A 19,679-nucleotide genomic window follows, 5' to 3' on the forward strand; every position below is an offset into this window, starting at 1 on the left:
TTCCACTCCGAGAAAATTAGAGAATACTCTCTAAATTTCGTCAAGTGAAATTCTACTCGGAAAATAGAACGATGAACGAATCAGTCTGATTCGAGTGGCTTTTCATTTGCACAGAGGGAGCGAATTCTCCACTCTGAATTGTCGAGTGGGTACTTTCATTCGAAACTGAAGAATAGAATCTGACATACTCCACCGTCACGGGAACAAATTCAATCGATTGAAACGATTCACTCGTATGAAGTCAGAAGTCGCTCTAAGCTGAAATGAAACATCCACTCTTTCGATTTCGCGTCGCAGTATTTTCATTATCGCTTCCACCGTAAACACTACCACTTTTCACATATTCTGAGTGAGATTCCATCCCAAGGAATTTAAAGAGAAGAGATCAAGGACTCGAGAGTGTGTGTTGGATTCCGCCGGAATCCGCCGGAACGAAGGAAAGAAAAAAGAATCCGCCCCGTATATACGTATATCATCCTTTTTTCTGTCTATATCTGTCTATCTTTCTCTCTCTCTCTCTCTCTCTCTCTGCAATTACGCCTGACGGACGCATTAATTCTCGTTAAGTCGTAAATCGCCGTCCTCGGGCTGCTAGCGTCGCGACGTGGAGGCAGCTCATAATCGTTTCGTTTCTCTCGTGGCGCTCAAAGCAAGCGCCGAACTTTGGTCAAAGTGGAAGATGAACTTGTCCGACGTGCCTCGGAGCGATCCAAGGCGAGGTTGAGCGAAGTTGGGCGAAGGGTAGCCAGACGAGGCGAGGGTGGATAGATAGGTAGGTAGGTAGGTAGGTGGGTAGGTAGGTTGGTAGGTAGGTAGGTGGGTAGGTAGGTGGATAGGTAGGTAGGTAGATAGGTAGGTACGGAAGAACGAGGCAAGCGGAATCCTGGACAGTATTTAACGCGGTTGCGCCTGTGGACCGCGATGACTGCACCGTACTGCCCACGAGCTCACTCCGGGGCGCGGCTTTACGCCATGTAATTCTGATGCAAATCTGTCTGTTGAACTTTTCACCTATTACGTCGCACCGCTCAGTGACTTCGTGCAAGAGGCTATTCCGAGCATCGCCGTTTGTCATCGTTGACAATAAGTGGGCTGATTAATTATGCAGGCCGTCACGTTTGTATCGCGTTCTTTCCCCTGCGCGCGCAAATTCCCCGGACGATCCGAGGTCTTCGTAAAAATGCTCGCGTAGGGCTTCTCGAGGAAAGTTGTCCGAGTGCAGATTTTATTAAAGCTTCAATAAAACCTTTAATTTCACAACACGGTAGGAGCTTGGATCGCAAAATAATTTCAATTTTATCGAATGATATAATTTATTTTTATGCTGATGTCTGAAATGTCTGTTTATAATATTTTAAGCCTCGAAATGGGTTATTTTAAATACCCATGTGAATTTAACAGTCGAGTTATCGAGAGCATTTTTCAGTTTAAGGTAGCATTAAAATTAAATCTGTACGTAGGAAAAAAAAGGGTCTGGTTGTATCAGTCGGAAAGGGAGCAATCAGATGCATTTTGGTTGAAGGAAACCGAATTTCTGGTTATAATAAGAGCCACATTTTGGTAATAAGAATCAGAATGTGTCTGGTTGTTCCTTTTCTGGTTAATGCAACCAGATTTTTTTCCATGTCAAATTACGAGTTACATGTGTAGCATTAAAAGTTCCATTAAACTACACGGTAAAATATTATGTATCAAAAAGGATCCACTACAATTATTGTGTTACTTTAATATAGGAAACCCTTCTCTAATACGTTAAAATGTACACGAATATATGTTACATTAACATACTCACCTTATTAACATATTACTTTTAAACATATTCACCTTGTTGAAGTAACACAACAATTTCAATGGGCCGTTATTAACATACAATTTTTTACCGTGTACAGGTTAAATAAGCATAAATTATCCTGAAAACCGAGTCGAAGTAACAACCAAATTTGAACTCGGCTGGGATCGCGTTTCGAAGCATGGACAATAGTTGGCTTTTAAATCATTGTAGACTCGTTAATTGACGATTACTAATGAGACCGTGTGTGCTACTGCACTGACAGAAAGGATCGCTGATCTCGTGACAAATAACATTCGTCTCCGTCGATACGAACCGGTCTTTTCGTCGTTCCGACAAGAAGACGGCGATAGGAATACGCGTATGAAATGATCATCGACAACACCGCAGCGTAGCGTTTATTACGGAAATGGGTTTCCCAATGGAGTCACAAATATACCAAACACTTCGATCTCGGCGTGACATCGCGTTGTGTGACAGCGCTCGCGCCGATAACGAGTCGCAAGTCAGGGAGGATCGATTTACACTTGATTCATGAATGGGAGGTAATTACGAGTGGCACAAATGGAACGACTCTCTTGCGACAACGTAACGTACAGAGCGCGGCGCATTTGCGGCGGTTTTCCGCGGTTTCGTCCGCTCCGAGACGCCCCAATTTACGCGACTGGACTCGAAATGGAACGTATTTAGCGAGCAGGAGAAACGAGCCCGCGTAACACGAACGCGGATACAGCTGTCGCACCACGTGCTGTTCACCCTCGAAAATCTCGCGACCAGCCCGAACTCTCATTCGGTCTGAGCTGCGCGTGGGTCAACGCTGGAAAGGTCGCTGTTTAAATCACATGGGCGGGGCTGAAGGTCCCGGATACCGACCAGGAGCCGCCATCTGCACTATGGGGCGAACAACCCTCCGAGCCGGCGTCGAGCGTTCACCCCGATCCAAGGGCGGAATTCTCACCGCAGTCTCTCGGCGCCCTTGCGCGGCGAGCCTCCTCGCGATCGTTTATCGACGACTCGGGATCTCACCGCCTCGCGATTAACCCTTCCGCCGCGTGCTCCCCGATTCTTGCTCATTTTATTTATCTTGAAGAGAAGGGACGACACTCTTATTATCTCCGAGTCGCACGAGTCTGCTCCGAGGGAGAAAAGTGGCATTTGAGTTGGAATTATTAGGGACACCCTAAGTAATTGAGTGTTGCGAAATGAAGCACTTTTTCGAGCCTGTAAATAAAGCTCTTGCTTTATAATCCTTTCGAGTCTGACGGGATTATATGTTCTGCTAAATTGGTATTCTTTTTTACAGAGTATATAAGTCCAATTTATTAATTATTATTTATATGATACCGACGATATAGTAATTGTATCATGTACATGTGTAAAAATATATGTCTTTCAATGTATAAAGAAGATGAGAGAGATCTGGGACAATTTGGATATTTTGTCTTCTGTAGCTTTTGTTTTACAAAATTTCGCAATAACAAAAATTGAAACTGATTTGTGACTCTATTGAGGAAGTCCTCCTCCTCCCTTTAAACATTGAGGTACATACTTGTACTATAAAGCTTAAGAACTGTATATTAAAATGTGTTGAATAAGATTCTTATAAAATGCATTCACCAAAAAAAGAGATATCATAAATATCATAGTAAGGAAATAATCAATTTTCATAGTCAAAAATTGTTTTATTTATCTTAATTTAAAATTATAATCTTTATAACTTGGTAAATTAAATTTCATATCATGTAGAGACATATCAGCTGTGTGTTTCAATCAAAAGCACGTGTACTATCAATTGTTAAAAAGAAAATAACACTATTCCAACTTTCTACATTCCACCAATCTCTCTCATTTCTCCTATATAACTTGTTTGCTTTTATTACAAGAAATAATTTTCACTTAAAAAATTGATGTCATTTCCAAATAAAAAAGCCGACTTAACAGGGTTAAATAATAATGACACAATAAATGTAATGCCATTGTTCAAATGGCATAAAATGCTGTTTACACACATGGGGAAAGAATATAATAATTTCTTTCTCATATGAATTATTTTCAATTTAACGTGTTTTCCAGTAATGCAAGAATAGTTTATCTTACTAAGGAACATAATAAATTTTTCAATAATAGATCCCAATTCCTGAAATATAAATAGTGCATATGAAACGGAAAGATAATAAATTAAAGCCCAATGTCGATATGTTCCTCGGTTAACGAGAATGCTGTAGAAATTTTCACGAGAAAATTATCTCTCCCCGTATACACAGCTATAGTAGAAACCGATCAGTAAATTATTACTTATAAGTAGTAATATATTCTCACTCGGCGCAGTATATGTTCTACGTTGTTATTCCAACGCGATCTCTGCCTCATCGGAACACATTCTCGCTCGACGTTCTCTTTCTCGCTCCTCAAAGCGTGACAATTCAATCCGACGCTCGTTTCTATATCTTGCGCATGCATATTTCGATAAAATCACAAGGGGAAAATATTCACGCGGAATACTGTTACGCGTATACCGATACCTTAGCGGTTTGCGCTGGGTATGCCGTTCTAAACCGATTCAGCGGGCGCGATAGAATCCCGCTTTCGGATTTCTCGCGATGTTTGCCGGCTCGTTACGTGAAAATGACAACGGCGCGCACGGAGTCACCGACCGTCGTCTTTCGAGCGGAGGAAGAAGAGGACGACGACGACAACATCGCATCTCGCATTCCGCAGACTCGCGGAAAATTGCGGCGAAAATCTCCGACGGGCGTTGTTCCACGTACCGCCGGAGCCGTGCTGCGACATTTTCCTTGCGCGCGATCCCACCGTAAGTCTCGCGCGTCCCTTTATTTCAATGAACGCCCGCCGTGCGAATAATTATTCGTACGATAAAAGATCGGGTTTTCTTCTCCCGATGAAAATCACAACGAAATTCAAGGAAACGTTCGAGTTCCATCGCGACTCTCGTGGGCATAAAAATTGGCACACCTTTTCCTCGACGCATTTCGGAACACAGTGGACGTCCAATGGAATTTCTTTTTAAGAAATTTTCCGAGAACGTAAATTTTGCGAAAAAAAATACAGATTTCTTGATGGTAGACCTCGGTCCTTAAAATATAAATAGCATGTGTGAAACGAAAGGACGATAAATTAGGATAGTATATCGATATGTTCGTTCTGTAGTAATTTTTATTAATTTTTACTATTTTCGTAATTATCTGTTATTGTGTATGTTTCTACAGTTCTATTACTCTTATGTATAACTTTTACCGCTTCTATAGTATAAGTTTCGCTATAAAATCCTCTCTCTGCATAACAGAATCTATTATGGGGCTGCGTTATCGCGGAATGCGCGTCGGAGTGAAATGAAACTGATTATTGCACCTTTGGTAATGAGAATTATTAGCTTGACGTTAACGTCGTTTTCTCATCAGACGTCTGGTGCGTTCGGTAAGCATATCGCAAAAAAAGCGTGTCTTTACGTCCGTTGTATACTCACATGCACCACCGTAAATACACCGATAAAAAATTATAGTTATTTTCGGCGTTAAAGATTTTAAATTTTCTAATAGAGGAAACTCGGAGCTAATTGGCTAATCGATTATTTCTGCTATTTTCTAACAGATTACGGAATCGAGCAAACAGAGATTTCAAACATGTCCAAGATGATTATGAAATCCGTACTTGCTCGATTCTGTAACCTGTTGGAAAACAATAGAAATAATCAATTTACCCATTTAGCCAACTAGTCCCGGTCTCTCCTAATAGCGACATGCACGTCGAGTTATTACCACCGACACTGCAGCAACATTTACTAGAAAAATCGCTTCCCTGACTATTTTCGTGATTAAAATAAAAAAGTTTGGCGCCGATAGAAAATAACTCGAATTTTCTATCAATGTAGACAGCACAAATTTCTGAAAGACGACTCGAGGACGACTGAAAGATGTCTAAAAAAAATCAGCACGTCCTTTGAACATTCTCGAGACGTTTAGACATTTTTGCTGTCTAAGCGGGCGCACATGATAGACTCCCAAAAATCGGTATTACCCCGTGGAACTCACTGGCGGTGCGCAAACAGCCGGTCGGGCGAGTCGCGAGACGACTCGAGAGCGGCCAGGAGTCCGCGACCACTGAATTCATGGTGCGCTAATCAATAATGTATTTAGCGTGTACAACTTCGTGCCTGGATATCCAGCCGGGACGCGGCGAAAGGTGGCCCCGAGCATTGTTTCGCGGTATCCAGCAGCCTGGCGCCGGCACCACGGCGGTCAGGCGTACGTAAAGTCTCGCGGAATAATTACAAGTTCGCTATTGAATCAGGAATGCACCAAACAAGGTAGAAACAGCCGTCCCGCAATTCCATTATTAATTCAATTAGTGCTAGATGCATACTAATCGTAGGATTAATGCATCGCGCGAATCGTAATCTCATTTCGCCGTCTGAGCGATCGAGCCTGGCCCGATGCGCGCTTCGATCTGTGTGTAACGCACACAGCAGCCCGGAACCCCGGTTCTCCGGTGTGATTCCCTTTAACCAGCGGTAATTTAACTGGCGACGTCGCTTCTCTATTCGCGAGATATTGCCTGTAACTCGATAAAAAGAAGCGTTTCCGCGTGAGGCGCACGAAAGAACTGTCCGTCAAATTTAGCCACCTATTGTACCCGCACTTTATTGTAATTGCACTTGGCCGCTGCTCCGACAAGATTTATCCGCGAGCATAATGAAGCAGACTCCGTCCTATTCTATTCTACTCCGTTCTATTTTACTGGGGAAGAATATTATGGCTTCTTTCCATATAAATTCATTCTTATTATACACTATTAATAAACTTCTATTTTTTACATACAAATGACACATCCCAAGTAGCAAAGTAACTACGAATGACGTTCGAATAATGTCTTAATGACGTCTCTATCGTTAATAATATATCATTAAAACGTCATTTGACGTCACTTTCCTACTTGAGATGAAACGGGTAGGTAATAAATTAAAAAATATTTTGCTGTAAACTAGTGTTATTTTAAGCCCTCAAATATTCAATCAAGAAAGGAGGAAATGGGCCAGTAAGAGCAAAGGCTAATAACACTAGTTTACAGAAAAAGATTTTTTAAAATTATTTTGAATCGGACAAAGTGTTCCTTAAGGACTTTTGGATGCTGAAAACGATGCCGCAAATCAAATTTTGGAATGTTAGGTTTACAAAATAATTAAGATTTTATGTGCAAAAATAACTTTTCCTTACGATATTTACCTGGCAACAAAATATTTTACGAAATATTTTTATAAGAAAGGTTAACGAATTATCTTGAAATTTAGATCAGAAATCGTGAATGTATCGTACATTTTTTATTATTTCAATATTAGGTTACTTACGTTTTAGTCATATTACGAAGAATTAAAGCTAAGAGAATTTCCACATTAAAAATAACATCTAGATATAATCCTTCATAACATGTCTAAAAACTAAGATAAGGAAATAACAAAAAGTGCATTTTATAAAGGATGAATACGATATATTCATGACTTCTGATTCGAATTTCAAGGTAACGTTAACCTATCGTACAGAAATATTTCGAACTTCGCGAAACAGCCATTTCTTACGCATAAAACCTCAATTATTTTCGAGCTGATAAAATATATCTTGCGACATCGTTTCCAGCATCTGGAAATCTATAATCTTGTCTGGTTCGAAATAACTTTTCCTGCAAACTAGTGCTAATCTACATACAAATCATTCTCCTCTGAACATGACGAATTCTTTTTTGAAGAGGGATCACGCGAAGCAAGACGCCGATGTGTTGTTACAAGACTCTATGGTAACTTCCGCTCGAAAAATCTCCCCGTGCGAACTTTAGCCGCCTGTTAAATAGAATCTATCGGGGGGAATGCGTTAGGCGCGTCGTGGTAACGAGAACTCATTATCGCACCTTTAGTAACGGGTAACAATTATCAGCCCGGCGTTAACCGACGTCATTTTCATTTCGCGGACGCGTTCACGCGAACCGATTCGCCACTCGGAAAGCGGAAAGCTCCCGTGAGACTCCTGCGTATCCTGCTCCGGCTGCGCGCTGAAGGGATGAGGAAGTGAGTATTCTCGATACGAGATTATTTTCGCACGACCAACACCATTGAGAAATAAAGAAGCCCGTGAGACACGAGACTCGTCGTAAAGTTTGAAAAAACAGTAACACGCTCGCGAGAGAGAGAGAGAGAGAGAGAGAGGTCGGAAGGGCGCGAAACAATTAACGTTGTTAACGTGCGCATGCGACACGATCGACTTGGTCGCTCTGGAAATAAATTTCTCTCCTTCGTTTTGTTCGCGGGCAAAAAGCGCCGCTGCAATTGCGAGCGCGCGGCACGAGCGGCGGCGTCCCTGATACTCGTGCGAAAAGCAACAAAGCGATCACGAGATCGGAACAACGCGCGCGTAATAAAGAAACAAGACGGATATCGTCACCCGTATCTCACCTGTTCCTCTTTTGGTTAACGCAAACCGTTTTCGGAAAAGCGAGAAAAATACGAGAGAGAATCCAAAAGCGAGCGAGAGAGAGATTCGCAGCTGATTATCCATCGTGACCTTCGACCCTCGGTCATCCTCGGTAGAAGCGAAGTGGAAAGCGTGGAAACGTGCGGAAAATTTGAACGTTTCTTCCGTGTGCCAATGTTGTCGCGATCGCGAGTCGGGGCTCCTCGAAGTTTCCAAGAGTACGATCGCGCTCAGTATTAACCGAACGCCGATTTAAAGGTGGGCGTACGTCGAGTGAACGAAGAAGCAGCGGGATGATAAATGTCACAGTTTATTTAAACTTTGCAAAATTGATTTTCATAGCGTCCTTCTTACGTCAGAAATACTTTCCACGCTCTAATAAACTGTTTTCAATTATTGTTTTTTTTCTAACTTTACTGATCTAGTCATGGGTTGGAACGAGATTCAATGAAACCGTGATGTTTATTCTATTTTTGCACAAACGGGGAACGACATGAGAAAAAATTATACATGTCTCTTTTGTAACTTTTCCTGTATCTACGCTAAAATATAGATTAAGTAATAAGTACTAAAATTTGATGAATATTTGCCGACCAAATATTTCATACTGCAACAAGATAATTTAGTTCTATACGAAATATTGAATATATAATATACGGAATTCCACACACACACACACACACATATATACAGTGTACGGAACTAAATTATTTGGCTGCAGTAATCAAATATTTGGTCGGCAAATATTCACCAACTTTTAGCACTCATTACTAAATCCTTTTCTCAGTGTATTGACTCAGTCAGTTTTTTTCTATATTTAATAATCTGTTTATAATAATTTGCTACAAAATTGATTTTGAAGTTTTTTATATCACACTTTGAAATGTTTTGTCACACTCTGGTCCCATTTCCAATTATTGTTTTTGCTAATCTTATTGATCTAGCTATGGGCTTTTATGAGTTAATAAACTTGTGGATACTGTTTTTGAGCTCCATCTCAGAACAATTGCATATCTTGGAACAATTATGCTTCGGGGATATTGTTTCGGTTCTCGAATTTTGTTGTGATTTTTCGCGCAATTACCCTAGTTTCCGAGGTTCGAGATTTTGATTCTTCGGGACAATACGTGTCCTCTAATGTTGTAAACATAGAGTCACGGCACATAGAAAAACATAAGAAATAAAACTTCGAATTAAGGCTTTCGCATACGAATTGGCGTAACCATAAACATAAGACCTAAATTTAGGCTGAAGAATCAAACAGGATATTGCTTTAGATTTATGTGCTCTAGAAAAAAGAAAAATAGAACTCTCTCTCTCTCTCTCTCAGAAGTAACTAGGATCCGACTTTGGTTGGAATCTTAGTTACTCGGCCTGAATCCTAATTACACTGTCACTTCCATCTTCTTCTAAAGTACACAAACCTAAGGCAATATCCTGATTGGCTCTTCAGTCTAAATTTACGTCTCATGTTTGCAGTTACGTCAATTCCTATGCCAAAGCCCTTATTCTCCCTACGATCGAAGAATAACCGATTGTGACTGGTCAATTTTCTTTACTGCTTAAATCTTACTTCTTCGATTATTTTCTGTATACCATGGCCTTAAACTGCTGAACGTACGCCTTAACGAACATTCCTGAGAAACTCGTGAAGTCACCGCGTGATCAGCGGCCAACCGACAGGGCGAAAGTTGGGAACAAGGCCATGTTACATGAATGTAAACAAAACATCGCGTGGTGATACAAAATAAGGGGGGGGGNGGTCGTCGATATTCTCGTTTCCAGGAGTCACAGCGGCTCGGGGGAGGGCTTGTTGGAAAACTGAGGGTGTCGAGAGTCTGATGGACACGCGGTAGTTGTCCCTCGAGCGGTATTACTTCGAAATATAACGTAAGTTTAAAGTTCGCGTGCCGCCCGAGTCTCGCAAAAAGAATACCCGCAAGGAGGTGCCGTGAGAACGCTCCGTGAAATTGGAAAAATATTATTCGGCTTTATTCCGGTATATCGCAGGTCTATATACTTGGCAAGGACACGCGGGAATTTAAGTGCCGCTATTACGCGCGGTTTTTCTCCCGCGAGCTATTGTTGGCGTTTCGTTGTTTTTGTAGGTCAAAACATGCGCGTATACAGAACGTGATACACCGCGGTAAAGAGCGATGTGTGTCGTTTCAGCTGAAGCACTTGCTGGACGTTGTTGCAAATTCGTTTCATTGTGCAAATAAAATCGACCGTTGGATCGTCAACTAACTTTGTTACGTGTAGTTTTTGTGTAATAATGTTTTTCGCAATGTTAATCAGAAAGAAATTAATAACCATGCAAATAACGCATTAACTGTCTCGAGTCTAAAGGACCGTCTATAATAATAGTGGTAAAACAAACAGTGAGCTAAGTGACGAATCACGGTCGATCATTCTTTGACTGTAAAGTCCGTTCTACAGTAGCCGTAAGAGTATGTAGTAATGACGTAGAGAGTAAGCTAATTGATTGGATCCTTACGGTCGAAAAATAATCGATTATGGTCGATCAATTAGCTTACTTCTTACGTCTTACTATTTTCTATTGCTATTCTAGACGGCCTTTAATAGAATTACACGTCCTACTTATTGGTATTTCCTCTTTTGACGGGATATATGAGCCCAATTTATAGTGAAAATGTAATTATTAAAATAATTGTTAATATAATTATACTACACATATGTGTATAAAAAATATATCTTTTACTAATTTAGTTATTCAATGATTTGATTAATTCCAGTAATTTATTTACTTCTGTTGCAATAAATAATTTTTACGTCAGAACTTCCTGTCATTTACAAATGAAAAAACCGACTTAAAAGGGTTGACACGCGTTGACTGTCGAGTTGATTTCCGTCGACCGTACAAGTTAATGATTGAATTGCCAAAGATAACGATGAATAAATGTAATTCGAGGCGAATATATTTTTTATCTCATTCCATTAGCTCTCCGTTGGCCGTATACCCGATTTGTCAAATGCAATTCATTACGCTTTGCAGGTAATTTAAATGAAACACGGTAACGGTCATAATATCGGCCAACGTTAACCGTCACGGCATTCAACGTGTCGAATATCTGAATATGAAAGAAATTCACAAGTATTTACGGTTCAGAGAACGTGTGGGAATTTTTCACAAATCCAACACAGTGTGATAATAATAATGTGTGCACGCGCAAATTTGGAATCTTTTTCAGACATCGAATCACGATGTTGGTTTTCTCGCTGTGGTACCTCACGAAGTCCACGCATGTATCGGGCGTAAAAAATATTACACACGGCGTATCGAGACACATGCGATCTCTCGGATTCCCCAAGGTCAGCAATACGGGGGTATGATGGATCAATCATTCATTTTTCGTCTGCTAATGCGTCTCGAATTGCGAGCAAGCGTGTTAAGTTGATATAAATAGATACAAATCGTATTTGCCCTTTCAATACACACGCGTACATTCGTGTGGCGTGATTCGCGAATCGAGAAATTAAAAAAAAATGCTAATCGCATTAAACCCGTATTGAGGAAAACGTCTTCTTATTTCACTTCGGAAGATATCGCAATAAAAAACTTAACTACATCTTATTCGCGCTGCCTACCAAATTCTAACGCTCGTAAATACCTCTCGCACAAACATAACAAATTTATATCGATCGGATATATATTTTTTATTATAAACTGTACGATTTGTACGGAAGTCGATTTTTTCGCTGGGTACTACTCGAGTCGAAATTTGAGTTCTCTACATTGAGCCTGCAAATTCTCAAACTCGAAAGACTAATGTGAAATTTCAAGATGTAATATCATACAGATCGGCACCTACCGTATCGTTTTGTTCATCTGGAGATTTAACTGAGACAACAACGCGTGATAGCTTCTCCAGGTCAGACAACAACAATAAAAACGACGTACCGGGTATCTTGTGCTTACTATTTCAAGAAGCTCGTGAGATCAGACTATTAAGATGTTCAATAATAATATTTCGAGAGTAATAACGGAAAATTTGTGTACAAAGTCTGAATAAAAATATTTCAAAACGAAATAGCGAAATTTTTTTAAATACGGGTTTTTTTTTTAAGTACAGATCGCCAGCGTAAATAATTAAAATAATTAAATAATTAAGAACGTCTAGAAAGACTTCAGGGACTTTATGTTGTATAAACACTTTGATGGAGAAAATGAATATACGCAATTATTTAGTGTAATATACATATTAATATACATATTTTATATATGTACGATAAAGAAGAAAGGATATTAACATGTTGACTGTCGCATTGATTGTGCAAGAGCTTAACTGACGGACCGCATTATCAAAGATACGACGAGTAAATATAATTCGAGACATAGTATATCTTTTGCCTTGTTTCAACAGCTCTCTCTGTTGGCTGTACTATTGATTTTTCAAAAGCAATTAATTACACTTTGTACGTAATGATGCCACAGTGTCGGCCACCGGTGACCGTTTGGTATTCAATGTGATAAACAGTCTAATAAAAACAGGTAACGAAAGAAGAAAAATACATCAAATTACATTTTATTTTTTGTCTTATTAATTGTTTTTTTCCGAATTAAAGATTTTAATTGAATTTAGAAATCCGAAGGGAGGAAAAAGAAATAATTATATAATTAATGCTTTTAAAAGAACATATTATGTATTATTGAAGATAAAATTCTCAGCAATTGCAAGAGTTAAGCTGGTTTCATAGTCTATTGTTATTATTACATAAATAAATTAATACATACATAATAATACATAAATAAATTACATAAATAATTATAGCCTCGTATATGAATTTGATTGCACGAATTTGTAATTAATGTTCTGAAATCTCAATCAAACATTGTAAATAATTTACATGCGTGAATACCGACTTAACCGTTTCTACCAACATCAATTAAATCTAAACTTCTGATTTAAACTAAACTTTTCAAACACTTGAACTTAGGTTAAAGCTAAAGTTTAATTGATGTTAATAGAAACAGACATTAGAAGCACAAATCAATATTCGCGAGACTCACGTTGGAATCTAAATTTCGACTCGGGAATATCTTATTTTCCAATAAGTTCGTCCAAGTTCCCCTTGTAAACGAAAACATCCGAAATAACCAATAATTCGGCATATCTGAAACACTTAATACATCACTAACCTCGTTCCGGCGTTCTGCGTCCTCCGTCGCGGCTTCCTGACTCGGCTGACCGCTCTTGGCAACTTCAGATACTCCAGATGACATTGGCAGTGGCATTAATACTAACACTCGCATAGGTACGATTCGATCGGAGGAACGCAATGTCGACGAGAGCCCGGTGAACTGTCTCGAGAATCGACGAAATACCTTAACCCGATCGACCGGGCCCCCCTATTATACGAGCTTTGTACACTTGATCTGTCAATCCAGTTTGAACTCTTTCTTCTCGACGTAGCTTGGAACGTAGCCGACGTCCCAACGGAACGTTTGTTTTCGAATAATTCCCAAAAGTGAAGATCCCTCATTAGAGATCAACTGTATTCCGAACGGCATCTCGAACGGAGAGAAGTGTTCCGACTGTATTGAAACCGAATATAATGGCGGTAAAGTGGTTAATTGTTCGACGAATAACGATTGCCAACTCACCAAATACTATTCTGCCGCGTCGTTCGTCGACTCGGAACGCGAAAAGTTTTGTTTTTCCTTAGCCGAACTAGGTTGCACTCTTTGTCTTTAAAGTGAATTTAACGTTGAAAAGGAAAGAAACGAAGTTCCAGTGCAGCACTAGTTCAGCTAAAACGAAGACTGATGATTCGCTCACGGGGGAGACCGCAACGCACGAGAATTCCCCAAAATGGTAAAGAAAACCGGTAAGTTATCCCCGCGCCTATCGCCACTTCTCGCCGTCCACCAATCAGCGACGCGCGCATACGGTGATCGAGAAATTACAATCAACCGTCTGGCGACGCTCTCGACCTTCGAGACGACTGGGGGCGATTTTCGCCGAAATCTGGTTAATCTGGCTAAACGATTTAAAACGTCATCTATATTATCTGCCTTATCTCGTCAACATAGAAATTAAGTTTCGAATTATTGTTGAACGGCGAATCACATGACTGGAAATTGGTGTTGGTAATTTTTATTATTATTCATCGATTAATTTAATTTGAGTTGAGCGATAATTATCTTTAGTTTGTTAACAAGCAATAACGGCGAAATAGTTTCTCTTTTGAGGTTTAAAGATTCTCGTGCGTCGCGTATTTCCCGAATAATGACCGATTCGGACCGGATCGGGCCGATAAATACCAAATATAATGTGACGTAATAAAGTATGCTGTACGTCGGTTATTATCCCGGTCGGATGATTATACTTTATTTCGCCGATTCTCGAAAATATAAAATAACGGAGAACAAAACTTTATTAGATTATTTAATATTCGCTTATCGCATCCGTATTCCATCTGCGGTTGGCAAATTAATTACATTAATCATTGATACACCGTTTATTAAAATAAAAATAAAATCAAGATAGAATGTGCAGGGATGGGAGATTGAGAGAGTGTATTTTTACGTATTTACATTTGCAGATACTCTTCGCCGTCGCAATCCCGGTGGACATTCCTGGCAAATCGATCGCGGTGTCGCTTTACTTCGAGGCGAATTACGGATTACCGTGGGAGGCGAGTCAGTTTTACGGGGAAAATTATTACGCGAAGCGAAACCTCGACCGTCGATTAGTGTATGAAGCGTCTGTACAGAAACTGGAAAGGTAGCGAATCTGCGTATACTTATCTCGCGTCTCAATTATAATTATCGAAGATTTTCACTGGAAAACTTCCGATTCTCTTCCTTTTTGTAATAACAAGGATATAATCACGGCTCTAAAATCTAATTTATCATATGACTCAAGACGCTGTAACTGTGCATTATAATTTCATACGCGTGCTTTGCACACAAGCCTGGGCTACCCCGGGCTGGATTGTTTGCTGAGAACAATTTGCGAGGCCGCGAAATATCCCCTAAGCGAAAACGGAGTGCTCGGTGATATCCTGCAGATTGTATTCACGTAAGTACCGAAGGAGCTGTGTGATTGCACAACCGCATGGAAAAAAGGAATTAGCTGTCCGTATAAATCAACTGAAATTTAGTTTCCAGACCTTAGCCGTGGGAGTTAAAAACTAAGTGCAGGGATAAAAAGAATTAGCTAAATTAGTTAAATTTCAGCTGTAAGGACAGCTAATTTTTACCCGTGGCAGCTTAATTTTTAGCCGTGAGAGCTAGTTTTTAGCTATAATATTTTCCCCTGCGGTTCTGTGCGCGTCGACAGCTGTGCGAACAGGCGATTCGGGAAATGAAATTTGCAATAACGTGTCAATCTATCTTTATTCTCATTCGTACGCTCGAACGAATCTCGGAGACGCACGATACAAACGACGGGTACAACGGAAATCTTACGCAAAAGCGTGCCGAATTTCCTCACGGATCCACAAGATCTGTAATTTCACGGATAATCGCCGCATCTTCGCGACAGAGAGAGTTATTTCCGTGCCGGTTCCCGGATTCAAGAGTGGCGAGCCGTTTTTTGGCGAACCGACTTTCGACGAATATGACATAGACATTCGACTCTTGGCTCGCGAAAGTATGAAGAAAAGCGTCAAATTGTTATTTACCGCTGCATCGTGGCTTAAAACGTCGAATATCTCCGCGAGTAAACATCGAATTAAGACGTAACCCGTCTTCATATCTTTATCACAGACCCTCCAGCTCGAGGAACGAAAATCTCCCGGATGAAATTGTGGAAGCCGAACGTGAGCAGCATTGCGATCGACGTTACAAGAAGTGTCCCGTGAATCCTTTCGACCTGGTGAGCAGTCACGTCGGCGCTACCTAAACGGCTTTCCTCCCATAATTGATAAATTCAACATTTATGCGCATTACGCGTATCGCACCGGGAATATCTGTGTGTATTGGAAATCGGCAGATATGAATATCGTATTATTTATAGATCGACCTACGTAATTAAATCAAAGGAAACACATAAAATTCTACCAAATCTGCTATGAGCCCTACAACAATGAAGAACAACACACTCGCTTGCGAAGCGACGGGAACACATTCTTTCCAGCGATGTTAGGAACGCATCAAATTGTCACAAGAGCTGCATGGTGATTCGTTGTGACAATACGGGAAACACCGACGTGCACAACTGCAACGGAGATTTCAGGGGGAAAAAACGTTGCTTTATTTCATTCTATTTTGATCTATCAAACGAGAAGTGTAAAGGACCAACATTTACACTGTCGTTTCGGCCCCTGCCGTAATCCAATCACCGTGCAAGCCCGTGAACAGTGGCTAAAAAGTTGCGGCCTTTTTCGTCAGGAGAAAGAAAGTGCATTCGAAGCGTCCCGCAAGCGTATACAAAATGTAAACAAAACGTAAAAAATAAACAAAAACTAACGCGTATTTGATCGCGAAACTACGATGTCAAACGCATAATTAACGGGCGTTAATAAAGACGCTTCTATGCAATTGCTTAATCAAATGTACGAGAACGCGCATGGATAGAATCCTTCCTTCTTAATTAAAGGACTGTACGCAAACGAGAACGAAACTTGAAAACGTGAGAAAAACTAACGCTCGTCTTTCGGGAATCGTCGGGGAAACAAGCGAACTCAACACTTAACCGATCGGCTGTCGCTAAACTGTCTAATTAAATGTGCAAGGTCTCGGTTGGAACTCTCTAATGAGCGCTAATACGAAGCAATATCTTACGGAATACTGATTTGTAACATGTTCGTATCCCCTTCCGCAGAGTTTACGTTCAAATCTGCACACAGAGAGAACTACAAGCCTCGCAACGCTCACGCGTGACCCAAGCAGACAGGAGCGACTAATAACGGCAATTCGATTAATAACGGTAGCACTCGCCAAATTTCTCGGAATGAAATTTCACCCGAAGAGTCGATACTCGACCTCCAATGATCTTCCGTTCGCATAGAGCAAATTCCGCGCTCTGAGCCGTCGAAGGAATTTTTTCACTCGAGATTGAAGAGCGAATCTGATGTATTCAGCCGTCACACCGGAACAAATCCGGTCTATTCGACTGTGAAACATTCGCTCGTAGTGTCAGAATCCGCTCTATGCTGAAGCGTTCACTCTGCCGATTCCCGTCGGCGGTGCCTTCTTCACCATCGCTTCCGGCGAATTTTCACTCGTTTTCTGGGCGAGACTTCGCTCAGAGATACTTGGAGAGCAACATGGTTTCGCGACTGCCGCGTCAGTTAAGCGTGAAACTAAAGCGGGGTCTACAACGCGGTCGCAGGATCATATGGTTGCAGTCCTTCGAGTCGGTCCACTTCCAATCCAGGACCAATCCGTCGCTGGAACTGGAAACGGGCCGATTTGAACGACTACGACGGTACGGTCTTGCCACAGCATCGTAGACGAGCCTTAAGGTCTGCGTATTGAAAGAAAAATATGCTACATTTAAGTAAATACTCGCCAAGGAGCATGAATTATTTTATTTCGATGAAATAAATATTACTTGAATGTAGCACATCGAAAGGAAAAAGGCGCTACATTCAATTCAAGCAAACTTGCTTAATCCGAGTAAAATAATTACTCCTCAGCAAATATTTACTCGACCATAGCACTTTTTTCATTCAGGCCCGGTTCTTCATTTTCCGCTTAACTTGTGCTTAACATGATGACAAGGCTTAACATGATGATAACGTGAAAATCATGCTTTTCTGATTAATCGCTAAATTTTAAAAGTCACCACTACAAAACCACCGGTTTAACGACTGACCATGAATAGAAAGACAATGTTTGCATCATCAATTTACGTTGAAACTACGAAATGAAGAACCTCGATGTATTAATAATCGTTACTTGAAATTTGAGACACGTAGATGACCTGAATCTCGCGATTGCGGAAAAGCTCGTTGACTCGAAATCCCCTGAATAAAGTCTCTCTGATCCCTCGCTCGAGCCAAACTTCAAGTAACGATTGTTAACACGGCCTGAACGATTCGCCGGAGAATAAAACAACTCCGGTGAACTGGAATCTTCGCATCTTCCGAAGTTCGCGCTCGAAATCTTCCTTCTTGGTCTCCCGCGGTGTGATCGCACGATTATTGTATAATCTAGAGAAAGTGGGAGAAAGAGATTGTGTGTGTGTGTGTGTGTGTGTGTGTGTGTGAAGGGAGTTTCGAAGACGCGAATGCGTGATCCGTGTTGTTTCACGCGCGGGCGCGCGATGGGACATTAAGGTACTCCTTCGGCTGGCCGTCCGCAGGCGCAGACACGGCTTCTTCCGCAGCGGCGCCTCTGCCTCGCAGATAATGCGTTACGTTTTCGTAGACCACGAATGTAATAACAGTCGCCGGAGTCACTCTGGTGAGGTTTACGCTTAATCCCTTGTAAAAGCCGCGCCAACTCTCATACCTGCAATGAACCACCAGCAATACGCCTTTGCTTTACTCGTTGCCATCGAGAACGCGAGCCGCGCCCTCCGGGGAGAACGCTCGCTAATTTAACCCGCGTACGATTCTTGATGCCACGTGAGATTTTCTACGAGTGAAAAAAAGTAAAAGAAAAATCAGGGGAGAAGGAATCCGAATCGGGAGAAGCCGGGAGTAGCCTAAGGCGCTCTTGTTTCGAACTTTCCTCACGATCGAGAAGTCGCGAGTTTGTGATATCGTAAAAAATCGTACGTTCACAAAAATCGTACTGCTGGTGGCTTAAACTAAATCGCAAACCGTCGTAACGCGCACGACGCCACCGCACACGTGCTCTCTCATCACTTAACAATTCGCTTGATCTCAACTCTTCTTCGCTGCGAGATATCGAGAATTCAATCGCGATTACGTCACGATTACGTATCTCGTTGCTCGATCAGCAGCTCGTCCACAGGAAATTGTCAATAAATATCGATGAGCTCGGGAGATAGAACGAAGAAATGAAATCCACAGGGACGACAGATAGAGGGGACGATGATGACGATGATGGTGATACATCTGAATGATCAGTGCAGTAGAGATAACAAAGATAAAATGATCAGATAGAGAAGCAAATAAGTGAATCAGAAGAGAGAAGTTGGTAGCGCGATCCAATAACAGACACCTTTCGATAAGTGTGTGCGTGTGTTTATTAATATCGTCACAATGTTGCTCGAATATCTTCTGCTCGCGTGTTTCGTTACTCTTTACCGAAGAAACAGATTCGATTTTATTTATAACTAAGGGAATTGATATAAATAAATTTGTCCTACTATTTACAAGTTGCAACGACGTCGAATCTTATTGCTATCTAGCGTAGCTCTCACGAGTGTGCTCGGACTCTACGACGATCCTCTGACGGGCTCGAGCTATTTACGGGCTCTAGTGCTCCATTAAATTCGAAATGAGGTAAGTGATCGTCACAGGGGGGGGGG

At 41.1% G+C, this 19,679-nt stretch overlaps 2 protein-coding genes across 2 annotated transcripts in view; one reads left to right on the forward strand and one right to left on the reverse strand.

Annotated features, from left to right (window-relative positions):
* Nucleotides 1-14,727: 14,727 nt before the first annotated feature.
* LOC106742634 lies at nucleotides 14,728-16,162 on the forward strand. Its single transcript, XM_014615793.1, has 3 exons — nucleotides 14,728-15,014; nucleotides 15,204-15,311; nucleotides 16,001-16,162. Exons 1-3 carry the CDS (start codon nucleotides 14,779-14,781, stop codon nucleotides 16,134-16,136), a joined length of 480 nt encoding a protein of 159 aa, XP_014471279.1. The 5' UTR covers nucleotides 14,728-14,778; the 3' UTR covers nucleotides 16,137-16,162.
* LOC106742626 (mitochondrial folate transporter/carrier) overlaps nucleotides 15,610-19,679 on the reverse strand; it is a 16,991-nt gene continuing 12,921 nt past the window's right edge. Inside the window, exon 6 of the mRNA XM_014615781.1 lies at nucleotides 15,610-18,691. Coding sequence (XP_014471267.1) covers nucleotides 18,487-18,691 — 205 coding nt within the window. The 3' untranslated portion in view covers nucleotides 15,610-18,486. The remainder of the gene's footprint in view (nucleotides 18,692-19,679) is intronic.

This window comes from Dinoponera quadriceps, unplaced genomic scaffold, assembly GCF_001313825.1.
Source record: "Dinoponera quadriceps isolate SergipeBrazil2010 unplaced genomic scaffold, ASM131382v1 scaffold3, whole genome shotgun sequence".
Lineage (NCBI taxonomy): Eukaryota > Metazoa > Arthropoda > Insecta > Hymenoptera > Formicidae > Dinoponera > Dinoponera quadriceps.